Here is a 24,287-nt window from a genome sequence, read left to right on the forward strand (position 1 = left end):
TGCTATGATTGCACCTCACTTTTCACTATTCAAATTAACGTAGGCTATTGAATGAAAGAAAATATTAATTCAGTCGCTACTTCAAGTAGTAATTTAAACCCTTAACAAAATGTTGTTTGAACTTGTCGTCTCTGTTGATATCCTACTTAGTAAATTAACAGAATGTTCACACATTTTTTTATTAGAGTGGAGTCATTTAAAATGGGACCAGGTGTACATGAACACTCAATAAAAAACTACAATTATGACACACACACACACACACACACACACACACGCACACACACTCACATTCACCCAAAGGACAATTTAGGATTACCAAATAATCTCAAATGCATGGTTTTGGACTGTGGAAGGCAACAGGAGCACTCGGAGGAAACCCACGCACACACTGGGAGAACATGCAAACGTCACACGTAAAGGCCAACTGGTATTTGAACCGATGCGAGGAAAGAGCGCAAACCACTGCCCCACTGCGCGTCCCATAGGTTGGGAACCACTGCACCAAAATAAAACCCGAGTATTACGAATGTTTCCTCGATGGAAAGCAACATTAACCACTGCACCATAATGCTGCCCGAAGTTTGAAGAGTTGGTGTATTGTGTGTGTGTTTCAGGTTCCCACATCAGGACGTGCCACCTACTACGTGTCGTACAAGCGAGAATCGTTCATACAGATCAAACTACCCAAGTACTCCCTGCCCAAGGTAAGCTGCGGCACCTTTTTCCCTTAATGATCATGACTCTCAAATCTCACAGTGTGGAGTTAATTAAGACACTCCACACTCCTGAAGGACTCACAGATGTATATTAGTAGAAAAGAGAAGTTTTCTCCATGAAACAAAGAGCAGTTAAAAGTGTCTTTTTCAGAGTCGGGCCCCCGAGAGGGCGAGCGTTACAGTGTGCCATCCGCCATTTATATTCACACCACAGCATTGATCTTATGACCGGCCCCCGCAGGGTCAGCATGTTCTAATCCGTCACCCCTCTGCCTCCAGTCATAACTCCTCTTAATCTCTCCCCTCCCGCTCCCTGATAGGATTTACACATTGTCAGCACCGATGAGAAGCAGGTATTCGCCGCGGTGCAGGAGTGGAACCAGAACGACACCTATAACCTCTACCTGTCCGACACCAGAGGCATCTACTTCACCTTGGCCATGGAGAATGTCAAGACCACCAGGGGCATCGCGGGGAACCAGATGCTGGATCTGTACGAGGTGGGAAACGAGGGGAAACCACGTTGAGCAAATGTTTCTAGTTGCGACAGAAAAAATTGGGGCGGCTGTCCATCATTTGGAGTTGAGAGCTGATCTGCTGTTATTCGTCGGCCTATCAAAGTGACAGAAAACAGGAAAGTGAAGTGTAAATAACTCCCAGCTTTTCACTGATGAATCAATGCCATGTCGAAGAAACCGTTCATCTTCCACTGCTTTGGAGGCAGAAGTAGATCCAGACACTTTTTAGTTAACTACCAAGAAATCAATTAACATCTGCTTCTTCAGCAAAGTTAGAAAGATGTGATCAGGCTCCGTCTGCACCAAATATTCAAGTCAAACTTTTTGTATGTTTCTACGACAACGGTGGTCAGAGTCACTGACAACGCAACTTTTCAAAAACAGCTCCCAGTGAAGCTTTTGAGTTTTTCAACTTCTTTAAACTATGTCACCAACAGTCATGACTCTTTAATTCACATGCATGTTTTTTCTCGTATATATGTGCTGATTCATCCAACTGACCAGTTTCACTTCCACAACAAACTTGAGGTTTCTCACTAATCTTATTCGACGCCAGAAAGAAAACAAAAAAAAACAGTGCATGAGTCAAGTTTATCTCCGATCCTTTGAGAACTGACAAAATAAAACTGTAAAATCAGCTTAAATAAAGAGCTAAAAAAGTGTGAGCAAACACTCATTAAAGGAGTGCTAATGTAATTATCAGGTGTTGTGGATTTAACGGCCATTGGAGGTGCTGTAAACTCACATTCCTAATGCTAACAAGCCATCAAAACCATCCTCCAGATGCTGACGCGCGTTAATGTTCTGCAGCTTTGCCAGATGCTGCGAAATGAACAATCTGCCTAAAATATCTAAAATATCACTTTTTAATGGGGAAACTATTGAACCAAATCTAGACTGCAGAGTGCCAAAAGAATCGGAGCCAATTCTTTAATGTGTGTATGAGAGAGAGTACAAGAGACTGTTAGCAGCCGGGATTGTTGTTTTAATAGAAGTCAGCAGGCATTTGGATGTTTTACGGTACGACGGTACCTGGTTTACCTCATGTTGGTTTGGTCGACAAAGGATCTTCTATAACCAGCTTGTTCAAATCACAGTGACCGCCTGTAGGGTTAGATGTTGCTTTAGCATTTATGCCGTCAGTTTCTACATCGAAATCTGTGAATATGAAACCTCTGATTTATGTGCTGAATGCACTCATTGACTTTTCCAGTATCGGGGACAAAAGAGCAGTTTTCTTTATTAAAGAGCAGTCCAAACAGGGAACACAGGAACCCGAGGAAATCCAAGAAATTAGATTGCAGGAAAAGACGAGCCAGAACACAGGTCCCCGGGGAACATGAGGCTGGTCAAACCTGCTGTTAACGTGCGTTTTGGATGATGCGATCACAACCCCTGACAACGTCTCATACCGTCCACACGTCGACTTACTATCTGCTAAGGCAAAGGGACCCCAGTCTTCTTGGAGTTTGGCCTTCAGGTCATTCAGGTTCTGGGGTGCAGAGTTACACGGTGACTCAGCTAATCCCAGAGGTTTTCCATGAAATTCGGATCTGAAGAAAGTGCGGTTCACTCCGTTTGTGGTTCCCCAGTCTCCAGCCGCCGTTTCCTCACGATGTCACCTCCATGAGCTGAAATTAGGCCTGGCTAGTTCATGCAGGGGCAGAATGACTGGATTGATTGTGTTATTCAGGTAGTAATGGCTTGTCATTGTATCATTCACAAAGTGTAGCGCAGTTCTGCATTGACTAGAAACGCACAAGAAAATAAAACAGGAAAAGGACAAGCCAGAAAATGTGGACTGTGACATTTACAGTTAATCAAAATTGAACTGATGACTCGAGCCAACCTGCATTCAGAAGCATTATTCTCATGTGACGGTGGACCTTTCCAACACACCATCAGCCCACACAGGTTGAAGCTGCTGACAAAGATGATAACTTTTAAGGAAAAAGCTGGACGGACATCGTCTGAGCAAGTTTTTCTGCGACTAAATCGGGATAGAAAAATCAAAAAGTCAAAAACATTTAGACTTCATTACCAAGTTTTAAAAATTCCCTTATTCCTCCCTAATTGGTGCCAAAAAAGCTTAAAAAAATCTGAAACGTTTCAGAAAAATTGTTCAGAAAAAAACAAAACATTTTTACTTGTAAAAAGTGATAAAGTAATTTAATAACCTGGAGGACTTGAGAAGTAAAGTTTACAGTAATATAAATATATCAACAAACAAGATTCATTCATTTATTCATGGATTCATTCGCCTTCTCATCCTGAAGCTTTGCACCCTCAATGAGAGTTTAAGTCAGAAACCTTCAGCTCTGTGTTGAACTTGTCCTGAATAATCAGCATCGCTGGCAATTAAAGTGTCATGTGCAACGTTTTCGTGTTCAATATCGCCATCAAAAGCAAACCCAAACAAATGAGTAGAACCGCGAAAGCTTCAGATAGTCTGGCAGCACTTTCACATTCAGATCGATGATCATTTAAAACTCTGGGAATTAATAAAAGGACTCTGTGGATTTAATTTATGCTGCGAGTGAAGTGGGATGAAAAACATTTTCATGTTGATACAATTTTGTTGTAAAAGCGCACTCAGATGGAAAATAGAAGGAAGATGAACGATTGCAAGTATTTTTTCTCGCGGCTCTGCATCAGATAGAGTGGAAACAGGAAAATAAGACCTCTGCAACCTTGGAGGGTGACGAAAAATGTTTCAGCATTTCAAAAATTAAAAAATACATGAAAGAGATTCAACTGAGGCCCCGTTTACAAGATAGAACGGAAAAGGGTCGTATCATTTGGGGTTTTCGTTTACATACTGTACATACGGTGCTCGGAGCCACCGAGAACTGAACATTTTGGAAATGGCTCCCAAGGGGGAACTTTTTGGAATCTCGACATCTCCTTGGAAACAGGGAAAAAACTACTTTTCCAAACCACTCTGAATCTGAATCTATGGGAAATATCTGAACTTATTTACGACACTAGTCCTACATGTTAGTGAAAAATCCTACATTTGGTTTAGATTTGGGTATTGACAGGTGCTCCTGCTTGTTTTCTTAGTATTATTTATTCTTTTTAATTTTGTCACTTGTTCTCGTTTTATATTTACGCCAGTTCTTTTCATTTATTTTTGTTTCTGTAAAGAAGCAAAACACCTGACATCTTTGTAGTGCAAAATATTATTGTTCAGTGCTAGTATTTACTAAAGTCAATGAAATAAGAAAATAATGAGGTAAATATGGGAAACATGAGGAAATAATCCATCCAATTGCAATAGTTTTTGTTCAGGAAGTGAACGTATCTGCTCTACCTGAAGCTAAAACCAAAGAACCAGAGCCCCGCTTACACAATGTTTTAAGTGAAAACACATTGATTTAGCATTTCCGTTTCAGAAATGTGTCGTATTTACAGGAAAATGACTTGAAAAGCATGTCTGTTTGAACAGAAAGGGCCACTAGTGGGTGCTGTTGGTTGTTTTTGTATTGAAAACCACACACAGCGAACGGAAACAATACGTTATAAACATTAACAGTTGTGAGTACACAGCCATTTGTATGGACAGACAACAAAGTTGGATTGCTATTTCTACCAAGTCCCAGGAGAATCTGGACTAGGAGTCACGACACTCTGGTGGCCGTCGTTGCTGAAGAACCATTTACTATAACTGTGGTACATATGCGCAGTAGCAGCATTTAAGAAAAACTGCTTTTCACCCCGTTTCCACGGAGTTGGCGTCGAAGAATTTCAAAACAATGCCGCTTTCACTGAGTCCAAGCACCGTTGTTGTGTAAACAGAAAGCCAAAACACAACCAAAGTGTGACTTTCGAAGCACATAACTCGACATGCACTGACGCTTCGCGATAGTGTATTTGGCTGATGGGGACGGCGCGGAGGGAAAGTACAAGCGAACGCCTTCACGAGGCGAGAACAAAGAGATTTACATGCTGCGACACGCCTGCGGCGGGATGCTAAAATAAACTCCTGATGAAGATCCTCCACAGGTGTGCGCTCAGCGGGGGGGTCCGCAGGTACAGAGCAGAGAGAGCCCTCTCACGGGAGGCTCGTAAAAGAACCAGCAAAACAGGATACAGAGGTGGAACTATCACACTAAAACTAAATCATACTCGTGGCAACATTAATTCAATCATTATTTTTCTGCAACGCTGCACAAAAACGACCGACTCCTGTCCCGCTGGGTTGGGGGGGGGGGGGGTTGGTGGTGGTGGTGGGAGGGGATGGTGTTCATAAAGTGAACGGTTAATGAATAGAAGAGAGCCAACAGGTACTTTGCTGCTGACGTTTCCACTGCCTCACTTTTTTACAGCCCCCGTGATTGAAATGGAGGCGGCGGGTTTGCCCCTCGACCGCCAATTGAAAGCGGAGGATTGGCCCCTCGCTGACTGACAGCTGTTTCCAAAAGTCACTGCAGCAATTTAAAGCCATTAAGCGGCGTAATGTTTTATTGAAAGCTCCCTTTTTCAAGTGGAAATCAATCGGCTCCATTTTTAATGTGACTGAGTGGTAGAATTAAGCCATCGGCTGAGCCAGCGAGGAGTAAAACACGGATTTTCACTGACAAGTTTTGAAAACATAAGTCTGATGAACCCTTTAATAAAGTAACAGATTACTGTAACTTCAACACTTGTTAGTTACTGTGATGAAATGTGTGGCTCAGTTACAGTTACTGGAGTTAAAGTTTTGCGACGAGTTGTTGTGTGTCTCGGACTTTAGCGCCAGCTGAAGCTTTTTCCCTAAACGAGAACTAATAAAACTCTCATTTGCTGAAGGTAAGCCTAAAATAACCCAAATACCCAAAAAACGTCTGTGGAGTCACATGTGGCTCTGTGGCCCTTTTTGCAGTGGCTTTGATTTCAATAAATCATAACCGAACAAACATTTTATCTTGTTTTCATTTTATCTATGTACACAAAAGTTATTTTCAAAAAGGACTTCTAACTCAAAAAGGGCTTTTAGAAAAAGGCACAACTAAAATGGTGAAAAATGTATAAAACTTTTGCGAAACACAAATGCTGGAAATATGTGTTTGTCTGAGTATAACAACAAATTTCCTTCAGAAAGGTATCGACGACATATTAGAGATGTACATCAACAACTAAAACTGACTCCTAAATTTTTCATTTGGATTCGTGTGGATTCTGGTCATTCTAAAAATGGAGGCAAAGAATGAACAAAACTGCTTGAAAAAGAGGCCGAACAAAACAGCTAAAATGTCAAAATTGTCTGAAAATGGTTGAAACCTCTAAAATAGGTTAAAAACACCTGAAAATGTTACCGTTCTAAACCGTAATTGAAACTACAAAATAAGACACAGTTCATATTTAGATATCAAAACTATATATGCAAATTTAAGAGCTCTGCACTAGCATCCCTACATGCTAACTACATCATTTTCAGTGTCTTTATCGTATCCGTGGAAATGGACGTTATTTTCAAAACATTACCATGTGTAAACGCAGAACCTCTCTGAAATGAAAACGCAGAAATGATGCTGCAAGCCTTGTCGTGTGAACGGGGCCTCAGTCCCGAGTTCAGCCCGTCTCCACCCTGCAGTCTTTAGATGCGTCTCTGCAGCCTCACGTCTGACTCGTATGAATAAAACATCGCCGGATCTCTGCAGATGAAGAGCCGCTCGGTTACGATCGGGTGTTGTCGGCTCTTTTAGCGTCTAACCCTGCAGGACGGCGGGCCGCCCGAGGGACCGGGGAGTCATTTCCCACACGAAACATCCCAGATGAATCGATGCACGCCGCTCTCGTGTTGTGTTGCGGGATGAATGCATGCACAGGCGTGCGTGTGGGAGGTTGTGTTTCACTCCGTCTTCCGCGGACAGCTTCGCAATCGTCCGTCTCCACCAACACACACACACACACACACACACACACACACAGAACATAAAGAGTAAGCGTAATGGGGCTGCTTAGCCTGCACCTCTGGACTTGTAATGACCGTGTTAGCTTAGCAGCTTCATGCTGTATGTGTTAGCATCGTTACCGGAGGGGAGGGGAGGGGGGGTGGGGGGGGGTGAAGTTCTGCAGCCCCCGGAGAGTCCGGTCCATCACTCCCACAGCGACAGGTGTGCCTGGGACTGAGTGGAGGAGGTGAGATATGGGCCTGCAGCAGTGGCAGCGCCGGGGTAATTAACAGTGCCATTACTCCTCCTGCACAGCGTGCACGAGCGCGTGCACGAGCGCGTGCACGAGCGCGTGCACGAGCGCGTGCACGAGTGTGCGCGCGGCCCCCGTTTCGAATGCAGCAAGGAGTTAGCACGTTTTTACAATTGGGGAAGGACGATCGGGAGGTTAAATCACAAGCTGCAGCTTCACCGTCTGACATGTTGAGCTTCATTAAAACACCGCTTGTTAGTAAAGACGACATTATTAAGCAGAATACACACGAACGTGTCATTTTTCCGACGGTGACGTTTGCAGGAGCTTCGTCAGTTCAAACCTTTTATATGACGATCAAGGAAATTCTGTGAAATGGAAAGTTTTCATCAGACATCTATTTACTGTAAAAACCTGAGAGATGAAGACACCCTGAGATCCAAGGGCAAGTGTTCACTCTTCAGAGGTCACGGAGTCAAACTGTAGGACCGGTTGATGTTGAATGGACCAAATGCGTTGGAAAAAAACTACTTTTGTTTCAACACACATAACTCAATCAATACAAAGAAATGTATACAAAATGAATGCAAAACAAAATATGTACAAAAAGCTAAAAAAAAAAAAATAAATCAAAATAATTATATAACCAATGATATATCGAACTATTTACAATGCATGGCGGCGGGTGAATGGACAGTATTCTCCTTGATACTGTAGTTTGCTGAATCGAAAATTGTGAACAAGAATGTTCTGTATGCACTTCGCAACCAGGCAGAGAAATCGAAGATAGTGGACATTGTGAAGACCGGCAATGAAACTTTTAGTATTGCGGCCGTCTCAGTGTCCGCTAAGCTTGAAATTTGACAGAAAATTCTTTGTGTATTTTTAACATATTGTCTTCTCGTTTAGGTGTGCAGTTAAAAACACTTCCAAAACCCTTTCGATGCTCGCTGAATCGCCCGCTCAGTACAGAGTGTCTGCTGTTATCCGGTTCCCTCGCCAGAGGTTCTAATGTATTGAATATGTATGTGTATATGTATAATGCAATCACCTAGAATAAAGTTGTCACACTCATTTTAGTTCAGAAGTCAGAGACACCCTAATTTAATCTTGTGGTAAAATCATAAAATAATAACCTTGAAATTGAAACTCTGAGGAGTATTTCTTTGTTGGGTGCCAAGTTAAAAATCAAACAATCACTACCAACAAATGACTACAATCTCAACATAAAGGCAACTTTAATGAATCCTGCCTCTGACCTTTCATGGCAGCGTCACTGGTATCTCAGCTCGGGTCTCAGTGGCTTCTGGCTTTGGCCCATGAGTGTTTGACACTCTGGCGTTAAAGTGTAAAATGACACAGAATTCACCCTTTGTAACTTTAAAAAGTCTTAAAATAGGAAGGTTCTTCAGTTATATCGTCACAATAATTAGCCCTGCTCTTCATGAATAATACATTGGAAATAAGCTGTTACTGTTTCCTGGCACTCGTGTTTACTACAATATTTAGAAATACTCAATTATAAGTTGTATGCTTTCCCACAAAATGTCATTTTCCTAAGCATCCTGTTGGGTGCACTACGAAGGGGGGGAAACAATACTGATGTATCTGACAGGATCACGTCTTCCAACACACCGGTGTAAATTTCACCCCGGTGCCTCTTGTAAATCGTCTCCATTAAAACCGAGTTGCTGCACGTTGTTGCGGTTGCACTTCACAGGTCAGTGAGAATCTGCCGCTCCAGTCAGACTGAAGATTAAAGAAGTCGTGTCTCTTCCCGGAGCGCCTCTCTGCTCTCTGCAAACCCCTTCCTCCGAAAGGAAAAATCAATTATTCCATTTCCACGCAGAAATCCGCACAATTATCTTCCAAATTAGGAGGATTATTTTATTGTCGGCCCGATTGGATGAGGGCAATTTCTGTAATCATCAGTCTTTGTGCAAACTAATCTTGTGCAGACATCGGGACTCCACGTCTCGGTCTGAGAGGAGCTTTGCAGCAGGTGGCTTCCACAATCAGAGCTGTGATCGGCTGAAGTGCACAGAATCACGAATCATCACAAATCATCTCTCACTTTGCGATAATCGGCCGGGGATGATTGACTGGCTGCGTGGAGTGGAGTCGTTGTGGCTGATGACGTTTGTTCAAGCCCACAGAGCCGAGATTCAACAGATGAGTCATAAAATGTCATGAATGAAACTCTGCAGTTCAATAAAGACAATTCTTTTTTTTTTTTTTCTAAATATTGTTTGGTGAGGAAATCACACCTGAGCTGTGTGTCTCTTGTGTTCATGATCCAGGAAGAGCCTGGGAGGAGTTCAAAATAGTCTGGAGCTCGTGTGTGTGTGTGTGTGTGTGTGTGTGTGTGTGTGTGTGTGTGTGTGTGTGTGTGTGTGTGTGTGTGTGTGTGTGTGTGTGTGTGTGTGTGTGTGTGTGTGTGTGTGTGTGTGTGTGTGTGTGTGTGTGTGTGTGTGTGCGCAAATATGCATATTTTCATTGTTTATGTATATGTGTATACGCATATGTGTTTGTGCTTGTGTGTATGCGTGTGCGCATGAGCATGCGCCCGTGTATATATTTGTGCATCTTTATGCATTCATGCATGTGTGTTAGTCTGTGCGTGCGTCTGTGCATCTCTCTGTGCAAGTATATGCAAGCGTGTGCGTTTATACGCGTGTTTATATGTGCATTTTCGTGGATGTGCGCACGTGTGTACGTGCGTTTCCGTAAATACGCACATCTGGGTGCGTTTGTGTACGCGAGTGGGGATGGATGTGGATTTTTGTGCACGTGTGCACGCATGTGTGTGTTTCTATGTGGAATGTGAATATGGCTGTTGTAGAGACCTGAAGGAGTTCATACAGTCACATCATGACATTAAGAGGTTGAAATTAAGATTAGACACACAGTCATGTTGTACCTACAAAGGTAACACATAACGTGTGTGTGTGTGTGTGTGTGTGTGTGTGTGTGGGTGCGTGCACGGTTGTGTATTTCTCTCTTCATGGAGCCCAAAACCTGGGAATAAGCATCACCTGTGGTTTCAGGCCCAGTCAACTGTGATCACATCATCTCAAGAGAGAAAAAAGCACTGCACATTTATGAGTGTGTGTTTTACTTTTTTTTTCTTTTTTTTTAACAATTCAATTTCGAATGTGGGACCTCAACAGTCTGTGAACACTACACTACTAGATCTTTATGAGGATGGAAATTGAATCCTGATCCTTCAATTTTTCTGCTGCTGAAGTTGGACTGTGGTTAGTGTTCGAGTTGGGTTGAGGTGAGATTAAGGATTAGATAAGTGGCGGTTATGGGTTCGAGTGAGTCTGTGGGAAATGAATATGAGTCAATGAGTCCAAAGGCCTGAATTATTCTCAGCACAAAACTTGAAGGCCAGATTCTCTGGAAAGTTAAAATATATTTCTACCAGAAGTAACATGTTATTTGATACCCTTAAGGTCTTTCCAAATTAACTGGCGTATAGAAAACTGTCAGTAAAGAACTTAATCTCAGACAAACCTATTGGATCACAGATTAAATAGAACAGTTCTAATACTTGCTCTCATCCTGCTCATCTGTCTGCTCACAGCTTTTATGCTGTCGAAGGAAAATAGCAAGGATGAGTTTCACCTTTGTGATAAATTAGAATCAGACTCGTCTTCATTGCCATTATTAAAAATAACGGGATTGTAAAGGCCACCCGTGCATGTGCTACATCAAACTTCAAAAGAGAAAAGTAAGATGCATAAAAAACATTTGGATATTTAAAAAAAAACTAAACTACTCATACAACATAGAGTATATGAAAATTGTATCATCATTGTAATTTCCCACTAATCTAAATGCATTTTTTCTCTGCTCAATTTTAAATTCTTCCTATTCAGTTTGCATTGTCTTTTTAAAGTGCTTTTATTTTCTTAATAACGTGTTTTTTCTATGATTTTCATGTTTGTTTGTTTTTTTGGTATTTTGTATTTCTTTGGCTTTGTGTGAGAACGATGTTATACAATTAAACTTCCCTTGCATCGCCTGAATTATAGTTGGAAAATAAGATGTATGACAATAGAAATGTACTTTTTTCCCTCCTCAGTGGGATTTCTTAATTCAGTAATTCGGCATGTAGCCATGATGGTTTTTTGGTGGTTGACAGTTTTTTTCATTCTTAATAATTTCTTACTTCTCACTCGCAAAACACACACAGACTCCAATTTGTGCACATTTCATGCAACCTCGATCACAGATTTACACCTGGAGGTTTCATGCAACATCTGGGCCAAAAATGTAGCTGGTGGGGAAACCAGGAAACTTTGAATTGAGATTTTAGGGTCAGACTTCGGTCAGCGTCAGTAGTTTCAGTTCTAATGTATCGGCCTGTCAGACATTAAAACATACCGTGTGTGTGCTTGCATGTGCGTGTTAGAAAAGCTGAAGTTAAGAAATAATTAAGGCCATGATTGACAGGGCGGCCTGGACGACGACGGGCAGACCCTCGTTAGTTGCCATGACGATGTCAGAGGCGCTGCCTATTAGTGCCACTTACACAGACGTGCTCCTTCAGGGAGGGAAGCATGTGCGAGAGCAGCCATTCAGGTCTTTTCCTCGGCTGTGGTGGAGGGGCGGGGGGGGGGGGGGTGTCTGATCCCCGCAAGGCAACAATCAGGGAGACTTTCAGGGGCGGGAGTGTGTTTCTGCTTGCTCAGCTGTGGAGGAAACAGAGCAGGTGTCAGTTCTGCAGGTAGCTCTCTGCTCCGTGTGGACGGGGGAGAGGGATGATTACAGATCGAAATACTGTCAGCCGTGAAGACAAGCAGCCATTTGCATTTAACTGTTATTGTGAAAATCGCCGCCTCGATACACAAAACGCCTTCATCTGATGAGACCACCGGGGAGGATTTCTCATCCCAAAGTGGGAGCCTGGGAGCCGTTATGGGAGAACAGAGCTGAGTGGGATGGGGGACATGAAACTTAACCTGCCTTGTGTGTGTGTGTGTGTGTGTGTGTGTGTGTGTGTGTGTGTGTGTGCGTGTGTTTGTTTGTCTGTGTGTGTGTGTGTGTGTTGATCATCAGGTGGCCGGAATCAAAGGCATGTTAATCGCTAACAGGCGGCAGGACAACCAGGTGAAGACCTACATCACGTACAACAAAGGCCGGGACTGGCGGCTGCTGCAGGCTCCTGCTACAGACCTGGACGGGAACGACATCCACTGCATCCTGGTGAGAGGCTGCGTCGTGTTCTCGTCACGCTACACATCCACGGATTTAGACTCTATTAGTTCAAGCTGTGGTAACCGTTTCTTTACAACTAACCGTTAACAAAACGACCACTTCAGTGTCAGTTACACAATATATTCACGTAAAAATGTGAAAAGGTCCGTAGTGTTTTGGGTGCCCGTTCACATGAAATCGGTGCTCGGGGGCCACTGGAAATGCAACTTTTTGAAAATGGCTTCCGAGGTGAAACTTTTTTAAAATGCTCCATCTCCAAACTTTTCTGAAATGCTGCTACTGCGCATGCGCATCACAACCGTGGTAAATAATTCTTCTGCACATGCTCAGTAGATGGACAATGGTTACCCGTAATAGCAGTTAAGTTTTATCATCTGTCCATACGAGTGTCCATGTCTCGTTAATGTCTGAGGTGTTTTGTTCTCTGCGTGCGTCTGTGTTTGCTTTCATTATAAAACAAACAACAGCGCCAACTCATGGCCCAGCATGCTAACTTCATCATTTCCCACGTTTCTGCCGTTTTCATTTGTAAACGGACATCGTTTTCAAAAACATTCAAAATCATTTTCGAAACATTTCTGACATCAATATTTAAAAACGATTTCATTTTCGTCTAAAGAAAACAATTTTTATGATTTATTTTTTTCTTCTGGAATACTTGACGATCAGAATGAGACAACAGGATAGTAAAAGCTTTCTAAAGAGTTATTTTAAGCTTACCCTTCGATATACTGTGTGATTTTCGTCCGTTATAAACTTTCCAACAGATTTATTTTTTTTGCAACATATAAATAGAATTTTATTGTGTTAGTTGCAGTCTTTTTTTGTTTTAGTTGGCTCAATGTAGTGGTTACCCCTCTTGTGTCGCAGCCAGACAACCTACAGTTTGAATCTAGTTGAGGGGTGGGTGGGTTTCCTCCCACAGTCTAAAAGCATGCCTTTGATGTGAGTTGGATTATAGACCGCCTCCCTAAAATCTTGGAAATACGACGGAAAAATCACATATACAATGAAGAATCCAGATTAAACTAAATCTAATCTACTCATACTTTATCGATCCGCTTGGGGGACCATTTTTCTTTCCTGCATCGACCAGTTCTAGGATGTGGCGGCCACATTAACCCCCCTCCAGAGCTGAATGGGGTCAAGAGTCTTGCTCAGCGACCCACAGTGGAGATTTGAACTTATGAACTATCAATCCCAAGTTTGCTTCTCGAGCCTCTTGTTCACCACGGCCCCAAACAACGTTTGAGTCGCCAGTTAAAAATCAAATAGTTTTACTCGAGGTCAATTGGACCTTGTAGATCACATTCAAACTAAATGGAGAACTTTTCTTTTGTGTCAGGAGGAAAGGAAACTTTTGTCCTTTCTGGTTTATGTACGTCCACCATGTTTTATCTACTTGGAAACAATCATGTTTTTAGCGCAAGCGGCAGACGAGAGGTCACAATCATCCACTAATGATAAGTGCAACCACTCCATCCCACTGTATCATGATATAGTTGAAATTTAATGCAAGGTAATGCAACGCCACTCAAATTAAACTCCCCCTGGTGCGAAGTCTGAGTGTTTCACATGTTTTTCACACCCGATTCCATTAATTGAATCATTATCAGACTTCTGCAGAGCTTGTTCATGCCTTTTTTCCCCCATTTGAATCAGGTGTGTTGGGAGAGGAAGGATGTCCATAATATGCAGGGCAGAAAAACCGCCTAGCGTGAGGGTGTGAGAACACTGTCAGTAATGCATTTTAAGCCCTGGCATGTTTAAAACCAACATCATATTTTGGTGGCACACAGTCACACAGTGGAGTTCAGGACCAAAGATTTCCAGATCCCCTTTGAAGGCCGGCAACAAATAAATAGTGAAGCAGGGAAAGCGGCTCTGCTCCTGCGGTGGTAAAGCTTCAGTAAATAGTGATAAAACGGGAATATAAAACACAGGGGATCGTCGTGGCATCGCAGCTAAATTAATGTAGAGTATGTTAATACAACCAGGCTTTAGTGCATCACACATCACCCACTACAGCTCCTGTGATGTCAGATAAAATGATAATATCCTGTATAATTCTTCCTCTAAAACAGTAATAGTGTGTTTATTTATAGGACACCTTTTAGAAATGGTGTTAAACAGATAGCATATTTCAAAATGCTCCTGGGCTATGTAATAAAACAGCCTTTTGAGATGTTGTTTGAAGCAAAAAAGCAACGATTTCTTGACTCTAAGCTGCCGGGGTGGATCATTCCAGAGCTTTGATGCCCTGATAATAAAAAGTAGGTTCCCTTTTGTGTTAAAGTCAGACACAGAAACAATCTGCAAGTCTGCGCTGGGGAGGAGAACACAGCTTTAAAGTCCATCCATCAAACTTTATACCAACCAGCTTTATCCACAACGAAGTCACGGGAGGATGGAAGTTTTGCTAAAGATCGCAGAACGTGTGGAGAACCTCTCATGTGGACAGGTGGAGATGGGGAATTGAACCCGCAACCTTCCGACTGAGAGACGAGCACTCCACTCATGCCAACTGAGCCACAGGCGCCAGCTTCTACATGAGAAAGTCGTGCTCAACGGAACCATGAAATGCTTAAAACGTCTCAAAATACCAGAAATACTGACGCTCTCGGGTTAATGAATACCAGTCGGTGTACCTGACTGAAGATTTCAATGGAAATAGTGACACCATGTTTAATCACTTTGAACATAATGAAAGCCAACAAGACACATCAGTCAATTAGGTTTTTATAACATACCGATGACATGTTTTCACAGTGTCTTCCATCTCCCATCATAAAGATTATGACCATGACGTTTCGTCCCGTAAAAACATAATAGCGGTAGTAAGAATCAGACCATTGGCCATCTAAAAGATACATGCATTCACACAAACACACATTCACAGCATGACTGATTTAAATAAGTGGAAAAAGGAAAAGGCAAAGTGATTGTGTATGTAGTGTTATAAGAGCTGTGGTCCTCGTCCAGGGATTGGCAACCTTCAACACCCAAGCAGCCGTTTGAACCCATTTCCCACTGAACAGAACACACGGGGAGCCGCACAACCGCCTTGACATAAAAAATGAAGATAACAATGCATATATTGATTTTAACCTCTATGCTATGTAAAACAAAATGGTGGCTCAAAAATAAAAAGAGTAAACAAAACCGCGTCTTTGAAATTAACTAAGCACTAATCCATATCAGAGGTTAGTACTCTGGGATGTGAGTCCTGCCAACTCCCCAAAATACTATTGTTTTTGTTTACTATAATCATGTAAGGATTTAGAAAGATTACTCGGGGCCTTCGATCCTGATTCTGTTCAGTTTTGGGAAAACTCTACCAGGATTGAACAACTTGACTATCAGGATTCCTGGAGCATCCAATACCTTCCTACCAGACTATGATCCCGGATGAGTTTTCTTCCATTTGTGGTTTATCGAGTACAGTTGAGTACTTCAAAACCAAGATGAAGTTCAGTCCTGTCCCCCCCCTTGAGAGATTGGATCTCATAGTTGACTTGTGTACTTCAGGAAAAGATAGTTGAAGATGGAGACTGAAGTGTGAGAACAGAAGCAAGAGTATCTAATCTGTAAGATACCATTAAATATGCTATAAAGATAGCTATGAACTCACTATGTGTATCAGATACGGAGTCTTTATCAGGATAGCGTCATCTGCAATGTGAAACAGTAGAGTGCTGCAGTCCCATAACAAAAAGCACTTATCTGAAAGAGAAACTGGAATGAGACTTTGGCTGTAAACTACAGTCTGGAAATCCATTTTCACTTCTCATCCTCATCAATTTTCTCCACCACCACTTTCCCGCTGACAGATCTGCCCTGCAGGTTCAGGGGATTAAGGAGGCAACTTTATCTTATAGTCTATTAGTCATTTAGCACGGAGGCTCCAGTGAACTTCTTGACCTCCTCCTAAATGTTTGGGTGCATTTGGACCCTGACGGAGCCACTAAGGCTTGTTGAAAAGTGTGAGAATGTCAGGAGACAGTTCTGCACATGCTCAGGAAACTCTCAGTCCATATTCTCCTGGGAATTTTTTAGTTTTATAGTTGGGTCGCCCGGATTACAATCCAACTTCCGTCTCTCCATATGAATGTCCGCGTGCCCACCATTGGTAATGTTTATTGTTCTCTGTGCACACACGTGTGTGGTTACCAATAACCAATGGCACCAAATTGTGGCCTGGCATGCTTACTGCATCGTTTGCAGCGTTTCTGTCGTTTACATGTAAATGGACATCCTTTCCCTATAAACTCAAAACTTTTCTGAAATGAAAATGTTTTCGCTTGAAATATGAGTCGCTCTACAAACTCTGTCCGACTCTCCTAGATGGATCCCAGATTCCTTGTTTGACAACACTGACTTTAATCCCACAGACATGTGCGTATTTAAACACAAACCTTTAACTTTGATATGAGGATTCATGTAGACGTCTGGTATGAACCTAAGAATTATTATTTTATTACATCTTTTTAACATTCATTACCCAGGTAAGTCATTAAGGCCATTTGAAGGAGAGGGGGAGGGGCTCGCATTATAAACAGAAAGGAACAGGAAGTTCGCGGTTCAAGAAGAAGACACCTGTGTCGGTATAATGATGTGGAATTAAATGAATCGCTTTGTAATTGATGATTTGTATTTAGCTGGCAACCTTTCATCATCCAATGAGCCTATTTTAGTCCCTGTTAGATCATATTGCATTTTACTAGTAATATATATCAGTCGCGCTGCGTCTCTTTTGAGAAGGCATCAAACTCATTGAGGGTAGTGAGCCACTTTCTGCCCCGCGCCTTCTCGATATGGTCCAAAACACCCTGATAAGAAATGTTCCATTATTACCGCTCCAGCTCATTATGAGCAAGTGTTGGATAAAGATGTATAAAAGATAAATGGATGACAACCTATTATGAAAGTGTGAATCTCGTCTAAGATTGGACGGTTGTAGAGCAGAAGTTATGGTCCTGAGAGGTACAAGTGTCAGCTCCTGTCAGTGAGGGTGAAAACACCTTCTGGGAGTGTGAACCAATTAGTTCTGTTGAAGAGGACACACTTGTGTTTTGATAATGTAGCGATGCCACACTGACTAGTATCACGGGTAGCTATGATACCGGAGTGGCAGGTCTGGCTCGCCATGCGTCAGCAGTCCTCATTAGACGGCCTCCCCGCGACTAAAACTAACAACCGACATTAGCAGGACTCCACACTGTTTAAGAGGTGATTTCGGGGGTTGCGTCATGCGGCGTGCAGGTTCCCAGTGATTGCACATTCGTGTGACATTTTAATTACAGCTGCAGATTCCTTTTGATTACCCTGTTCAGTCCCGCTACCCTTCATGTCATCGCAGCACTGACACGCTGTCTGTCGCGCGGATGAAAGCAGACACGTTCGTTCTTTCTGCTCCGTGAACAGACGGAATTGTCTTGTGTTGTGTGCATGCCCCGGAGGCTTGGCTTCACACTTTAATGCAAATTCTGCCGCTCTTTGTATTAATGACAGATTAAATGCAATTAGCAGAATTTATGAAGGCACATTTAGCTCTCTTTGGGAGACTAATGAAAGTAGCTTTTTTTTTTTTTTTTTCGGCTTTGTCCTCCCAAGTTTTTCTGACCTGATCATTTTCTAATAACGGAGCCGCTCTCCTTCCTGTTATTACCTGCTAGTCAATTAAAAAAAAAAAAGCTGATACACATCGAGAACAACTTCTCGTATTTCCAGAAAACACGATCCGGTAATTAATCCACCTCCTCTTCCAATGTGCATATAAACAGCTTCAGTTGAAGCTACACTTATTTCACGGGACTGCACAATATATGCTGATCAGCAGAAACATTCCTACCACCGACAGGTGAAAAGGAAAACTTTCTGTAGTACGACTCTTGTTATATGAAGCACCAAGGGAACATGTTGTTCTCAACCTCGGCATTCGGTGCTGCAGCTGGGAACTCTGATTGTCGTCAGTCATCCAGAAAAGTATAATGTTTGGGCAGCAGCATTGTGAAAACGATGTCCGTTTACGGCAGGAACGTGGAAATCATGTAGTTTTCATGTGGGCCACTAGTGGGTGTTGTTTCTTTATGATATAACCACTTGTGAATGCAAGCAAATACCAGTGCGAGTTAAACAATTACGTTTTTTTTTCAAACGGTCTTTCTTCATCCTGTTGGTTCATTCAGAATCGCTTGTTTGTAAGAAATACACCGTGTCTCCACATGTGATCCAGATGATGGTGTAGTAAATGTACACATTGTTAGAGAAGCGCCGTTAAATTCAAGATTGAAGAACTACGACTATGGTGAGCCTGCGCAGTTGCAGCATTTTATGCATTTTCTTCCCATTTTTTCCTCCCGAGTCGTAGCGTTGTCAAAAAGTTCCACCTTGTCGGCTGTTTACATAAAGTTGCGTTCTTAGTGACTCCGGGCAAACAGACACCCGAAGTGCAACTAAAGTTTCCATTCAGGTCGTCTAAATTTGTGGGCGCTCACGAGCACAAGCTTTAATCGCTTGTTGAATGTGTAAGTGTTCTCCTGTAGGGATGGACGCGCATAATTAACTCAGGTCCTGTTGGCAAGGCAAACCAGAAATATTTGAGGCATGCGCACCACGGCTGTAGTAAACAGTTGATCTGCACATACGTGAGGAGATGATTAGACGATAACAACAACGGTGGCCTCCTGGAGGGTCCTGGCTCCCGGCCAATATTCTCCTGCGACTTGGGAGTTTTGTTGATGTTTATAGCGTATTGTTCTCTGCACCCGTGTGTGTTTGTGTGTTATAATTACAAAATTGTATTAGTGTATTGTCCTGGTTTGACACGATGTCCATCTGTCCTCGTACACTTTTCTTCTCTGTACTTGGAACATTTCACATTTTCTGTTTGTGACTGAACCGTCTCATATGACTGCGTCATGTGAACGGTGCCTCAATCGTCATAATAGTTATTCCTTTTGTCCGCCGTCCCTGTCTTGATAAGCATGTATGATATAATTATGTCACTGCTTAACTGCATATATGTCAGCATTACCGTACAGTTCTTCTATATATAACATTTAATGGCTGGCTGCGTTACTCTTGACCTTTTGTTTGTTTGTTCATCAATGTATATTCAAAGTATATTCATTATTCCCAAGGTGAATATACTGTATATATATATATATATCGAATCAGGTTCAATTAATTAAAATGAAAATAACAGTTTCACAGCTTATTTTCTTCTTTTATAAAGAGAGAAAGTGTAGATGTTTTTTGTTTATTTTGTCCTTTGCTGTTGTTTTTTTTAACAGTGCTTATAGCTGTGTACACATCAAAAAACTAAATTCCAATGTTTTTAAATCACTTTACCAAAACCAAATTGTAAAATTACATATGATAACATGCTTTACATGTTCCTTTCTCTCTGTTTTCCAGCCTTTCTGTTCCCTCCATCTACAGCTGCAGACGTCAGAGAACCCGTACCTGTCAGGAACCATCTCCACCAAGAGCTCTGCACCGGGAATCATCGTCGCCACAGGTCAGAGAGGCTCTGATGGTGTGCGATTCCTAGTTTGCGTGATGAAGAGAACAAAGCATTGTGGGGGCACAGTTTGCCTTACTGGCGGCCTGTCGAGCTGATGCTGCCCTGATGACACCCTCCCTACGCCCCCCACTTAAGCTCCTGTCTGCTTGTCTTTGGCGGACTGCAGGATCTCCTGCTAACGTAACGTGTTGTGGTTCACATGTCCAACTGTTGTGATGACTCATAACAAGGCCAATTATTCTCTGTGTGTGTGTGTGTGTGTGTGTGTGTGTGTGTGTGTGTGTGTGTGTGTGTGTGTGTGTGTGTGTGTGTGTGTGTGTGTGTGTGTGTGTGTGTGTGTGTGTGTGTGTGTGTGTGTGTGTGTGTGTGTGTGTGTGTGTGTGTGTGTGCACTGCTGGCAGAGTCTGTGATTGGCTGTGCCCGCTGTGCCTTTTAAGATGTCGGCTGGTGCAAAGATCATCTCGCCAACATGACAAACAGCATCAGATCAAACACACGGCTGTTTGCCGAGCCGCCCCGGCGAGCGGAACGGACCGGCTGGAGAAAAGACCAGCGCCCAGCACACTGCAACACTGCAAACAGGGGCAGTTGCGGCCTGGTGGATAGAGAGGCGGACCTGGGATCGGAAGAGAACAGGTTGAATCGACACAGGTCACCACTGTGGGTTCTCCTCGAGCAGGAGCGATGACCTCTATCGGTTCCCCGGAGCGCTGCAATGTGGCCAAACCTCCACATCCCAGAAACACGATTGGTCAATGCAGAACAACGTGACTTGGCTCCCATATTGCCCCTCCTCCTTACCCCCTCCTCCATATCTCCCCTCAGCATCCCCCTTCCCATCCCCACTACACGGGTCGTCTCTCAATCGGAAGGTTGCGGATTCGATTTCCTATCCGTCCACATGTCAAAGTGTCCTTAAGCAAGACACTGAATGCCAAACTGCTCCCAATGGATGAACTGAGCGCCTTACAATGGAGGCTCAACTGGGGACCGCTCAACTTCCTGAAAAACTGCTATAAAAGTGAAATCCATTCACCATTTATATCTCCCTTCCACCCCCACCCCCTTCCACCCCTCCTCCACACTCTCCTCAGTGACTTAGCAGAGTGACGCCAGCCTCCATAAGCATTATCCCGGGATGTTCTCCATTGTGCTTCTCATGAGCTGATCTGGGATGGAAGCCAGACAAACTGAGTCAGTCAGAAACACAACGGTGTGGTTGGCATTTAAAAAGCGTGCATGCTCCTTTATCCACGTGACCTCGCTGTGGTTCTAACCCTCTGCAGGAAACATCGGAGCCGAGCTGTCCTACAACAACGTTGGCATGTTCATATCATCTGACGCCGGCAACAGCTGGAGGGCGGTGAGCGTCACACGATGCAGCAGCGCCACGTCGTTTGTGTCTCAGGCCACACCTCTTTTGTCCCCACCGACCAATCACAACATTGGAGTACTGTTACACAATGACAGCATTTATCTATTTGGCTTTATTTCAGATTTTTATTTAGCGTGATTGCACATTATAAATCCCTGTGTAATTATGTTACAAGCTAATATAGGCTCAGTGTGAACTCTGAAGGTGAAGCTGGTTTCGCTTTGGTCATTTAAATGTAGAGAAAGAGCGAGTTTCATTCACTCAAAACAAATGTGCTCTTTCGCTGTTCTTTTCGGAACATCACCACATCACACTTCTCTTTGTGTATCAACCTTGATTTAAGCATGTGAACAAATCCTTTTGTCTGCTAAGAACTTAGCCGCAGTTAGCATCCAGCCCGTTTCATGTTGAGTATACGTCACTCTGATACGTTTCTTTAAACGTGTGCATATGTGTGCGCTCAGATTTTCGAAGAGGAGCACAACGTGTGGTTCCTGGATAAAGGGGGCGCCCTCGTCGCCGTGAGGCATCCGTCTGTGCCGACGCGACATCTGTGGTACGTCCGTCTCAGAAACCTTCTTGGACACGTTTCCTTTCTTAAAAAGCTTTTTTCCAATTCTCTCCTGGTGATTTTAAGGTTGAATTAACTGCCAAGCCCCCCCCCCCGAAGAAAAAGGCATGTATATATTCTACGTGACACATGATCCATTTAGTGATGCACTTTGACTGTGACTTCTGCAGAAAAAAAAAAACAACTAACTTATAAGCAATCTAATTTAGGAGATTTTTTTTTTTTCCAAGCCACTTATCATTTGCAGGCAGCAGAGTGAGCCCCCCCCCCCCCCCCCCCCCCCCCCCCTCTCATATGGTTTTAGTGTTTTCATTAACACGTTGCCTTCTTCTTGCCAAATCGGGGGTGCCCACGCTCTGCCTCAGTGCAGGCTAATCCAAGTGAGACCAGATCCGTTCTCCAGTCGCTTTTGCAACAATTCTGAAATTAGTTTTAGAGGCAGCGAAGTGTGGCCTGCCGGGTTTTTGTCTCTCCACCAATTTAAGTGCGACTGCGGAGGAAGTGAGAGGAAAAACTGACAGATATGAAGGAGCCGTGTGCTCCTGCACAGCTGCAGAACAGAATGACTCTCTCAGCAGGGCGAAGTTAAACACTCTGCCACCGCCCGGCCTGGATCCCGGAATGGGTGCGTGTCAACACTTTGCTGTTGTTGGGGCTTTTAGCCAAATGAGGGCTGCGCGCGTGTGTGTGTGTGTGTGTGTGTGCGTGCGTGTGTGTGTGTGTGCGTGCGTGTGTGTGTGTGTGCGTGCGTGTGCGTTTTAAGGTGAGGGAGAAGGTTTCTTTCTCCTCACTGCCTCAGCAGTGTTTCACCTCATGTCACACTCAGGTACTCCTCGTCGTTGGTAAGCTGTCGGAATCAATCCTCCATGATGAAAACTGTCTTTTTTTTTCTTTTCTTTTTTCCTTCCACTTTTGCACCGTTTTCTTCTCCCGTTCTGCAGATTTGTAGTCAATCATAAAACACTTCTAGTCTGATTTTTTTTTCTTTTTTTCTTTCTTTTTCTTTTCTTACTGATGCACAATTTCGATGCATTGGTGGAGAAGAATGAAAAGACACCGGAATGCAGTCAAACTTCCCAACAGCCGTGCGGGGAATGACACATTGACACACTGCTAGTTTTTCCCACAACTGACTGGGAATTGATGCTATTCTAATATTAATAGGAACGGTTACAGTTACTCGTGTTATCTGGTAACAGTTACTGAATTTTGTCTTTCATGTGGCTTTCAAACTGAGCTGAGATGCCTTCTCTCCGGACCCATTCACATGACCGTGTTTCAAGTGAACAAGCATAATTTTTTTGCATTTGCCTTTCAGAAAAGTTTTGTGTTTTACTCAGTAATGTTTTGATAAAGATGTCCATTTACAAGGAAATGGCAAAAATGCTAAAAATGCTATAGTTAGCCTGCCAGGCCACGAGCTGGTGCTGTTGGTTGTTTTTGGTAATCTAAATACACACACATGCACGCCGAGAACAATACACTGTAAACATTAACAATGGGAGTACACAGACTGTCCACCCAGTTGGATTACTATCACAGGTGGTTCCCAGGAGAACATGCACTGGGAGTCATGACGCGCGGGAGGCAGACATTGTTGTTATTCTCCATCTACTCGTGCACATGCAAAATAACTATTTACAACATCCACGGGTGCACGTGGGCAGGAGCAGTGTTTTCGACGAAGTCGAAGCGTTTTCCAAAAGTTCCACCTCGGGCACCGTTTTCAGAAAGATTTCATTTTTCACTTGAAAACATGAGAACTGGGCCTTATGCAGTTGATGCAGGTTCTTACCATTTAATTTGGTCTTAATGATGTTTTTATGAGTTCCCAACATTTGTGTTGTTTTTTTTTGTCTGTGCTTTGTCACTAAAACACCTCCTTAACACTTTCCTGCTCTGTCGAGCCTCTTGGCTTGACAAGCAATCTTGTCCTTTCCTTGAATTCAGTGATTTCAGAATATTGAGCTTCTCCTGTTGAAACGAAGCTGTGACTCTGTCCTTTCCTACCATCAGCCTTCATTTAAGCTCTGTGACTTCCTGATACAGGGTGAGCTTTGACGAGGGGAGGCAGTGGACCCAGCACAGCTTCTCCTCGGTGCCTCTGTTTGTGGACGGAGTCCTGGTGGAGGCCGGAGCCCAGAACCAGATCATGACGTGAGTCTTTAGAATGTGGAATCACATGGTGGAAGGAGTTAACATCTGCAGCCTTGCAGGGTGC

The 24,287-nt window shown here is 43.2% G+C and overlaps 1 protein-coding gene across 1 annotated transcript in view; it reads left to right on the top strand.

Annotated features, from left to right (window-relative positions):
* sorcs3a (sortilin related VPS10 domain containing receptor 3a) overlaps window positions 1–24,287 on the top strand; it is a gene marked incomplete at its 5' end in the record, with an annotated part of 284,232 nt that overhangs the window by 206,311 nt on the left and 53,634 nt on the right. The window contains 7 exons of the mRNA XM_080464067.1: window positions 618–707; window positions 1,040–1,219; window positions 12,434–12,580; window positions 20,012–20,114; window positions 21,407–21,483; window positions 21,960–22,051; window positions 24,116–24,223. Of these exons, the coding sequence (XP_080320193.1) occupies window positions 618–707; window positions 1,040–1,219; window positions 12,434–12,580; window positions 20,012–20,114; window positions 21,407–21,483; window positions 21,960–22,051; window positions 24,116–24,223 (797 nt within the window). The remainder of the gene's footprint in view (window positions 1–617; window positions 708–1,039; window positions 1,220–12,433; window positions 12,581–20,011; window positions 20,115–21,406; window positions 21,484–21,959; window positions 22,052–24,115; window positions 24,224–24,287) is intronic.

This window comes from Lipophrys pholis (assembly GCF_963383615.2).
Source record: "Lipophrys pholis genome assembly, chromosome: 5".
Classification (NCBI taxonomy): Eukaryota; Metazoa; Chordata; class Actinopteri; order Blenniiformes; family Blenniidae; genus Lipophrys; species Lipophrys pholis.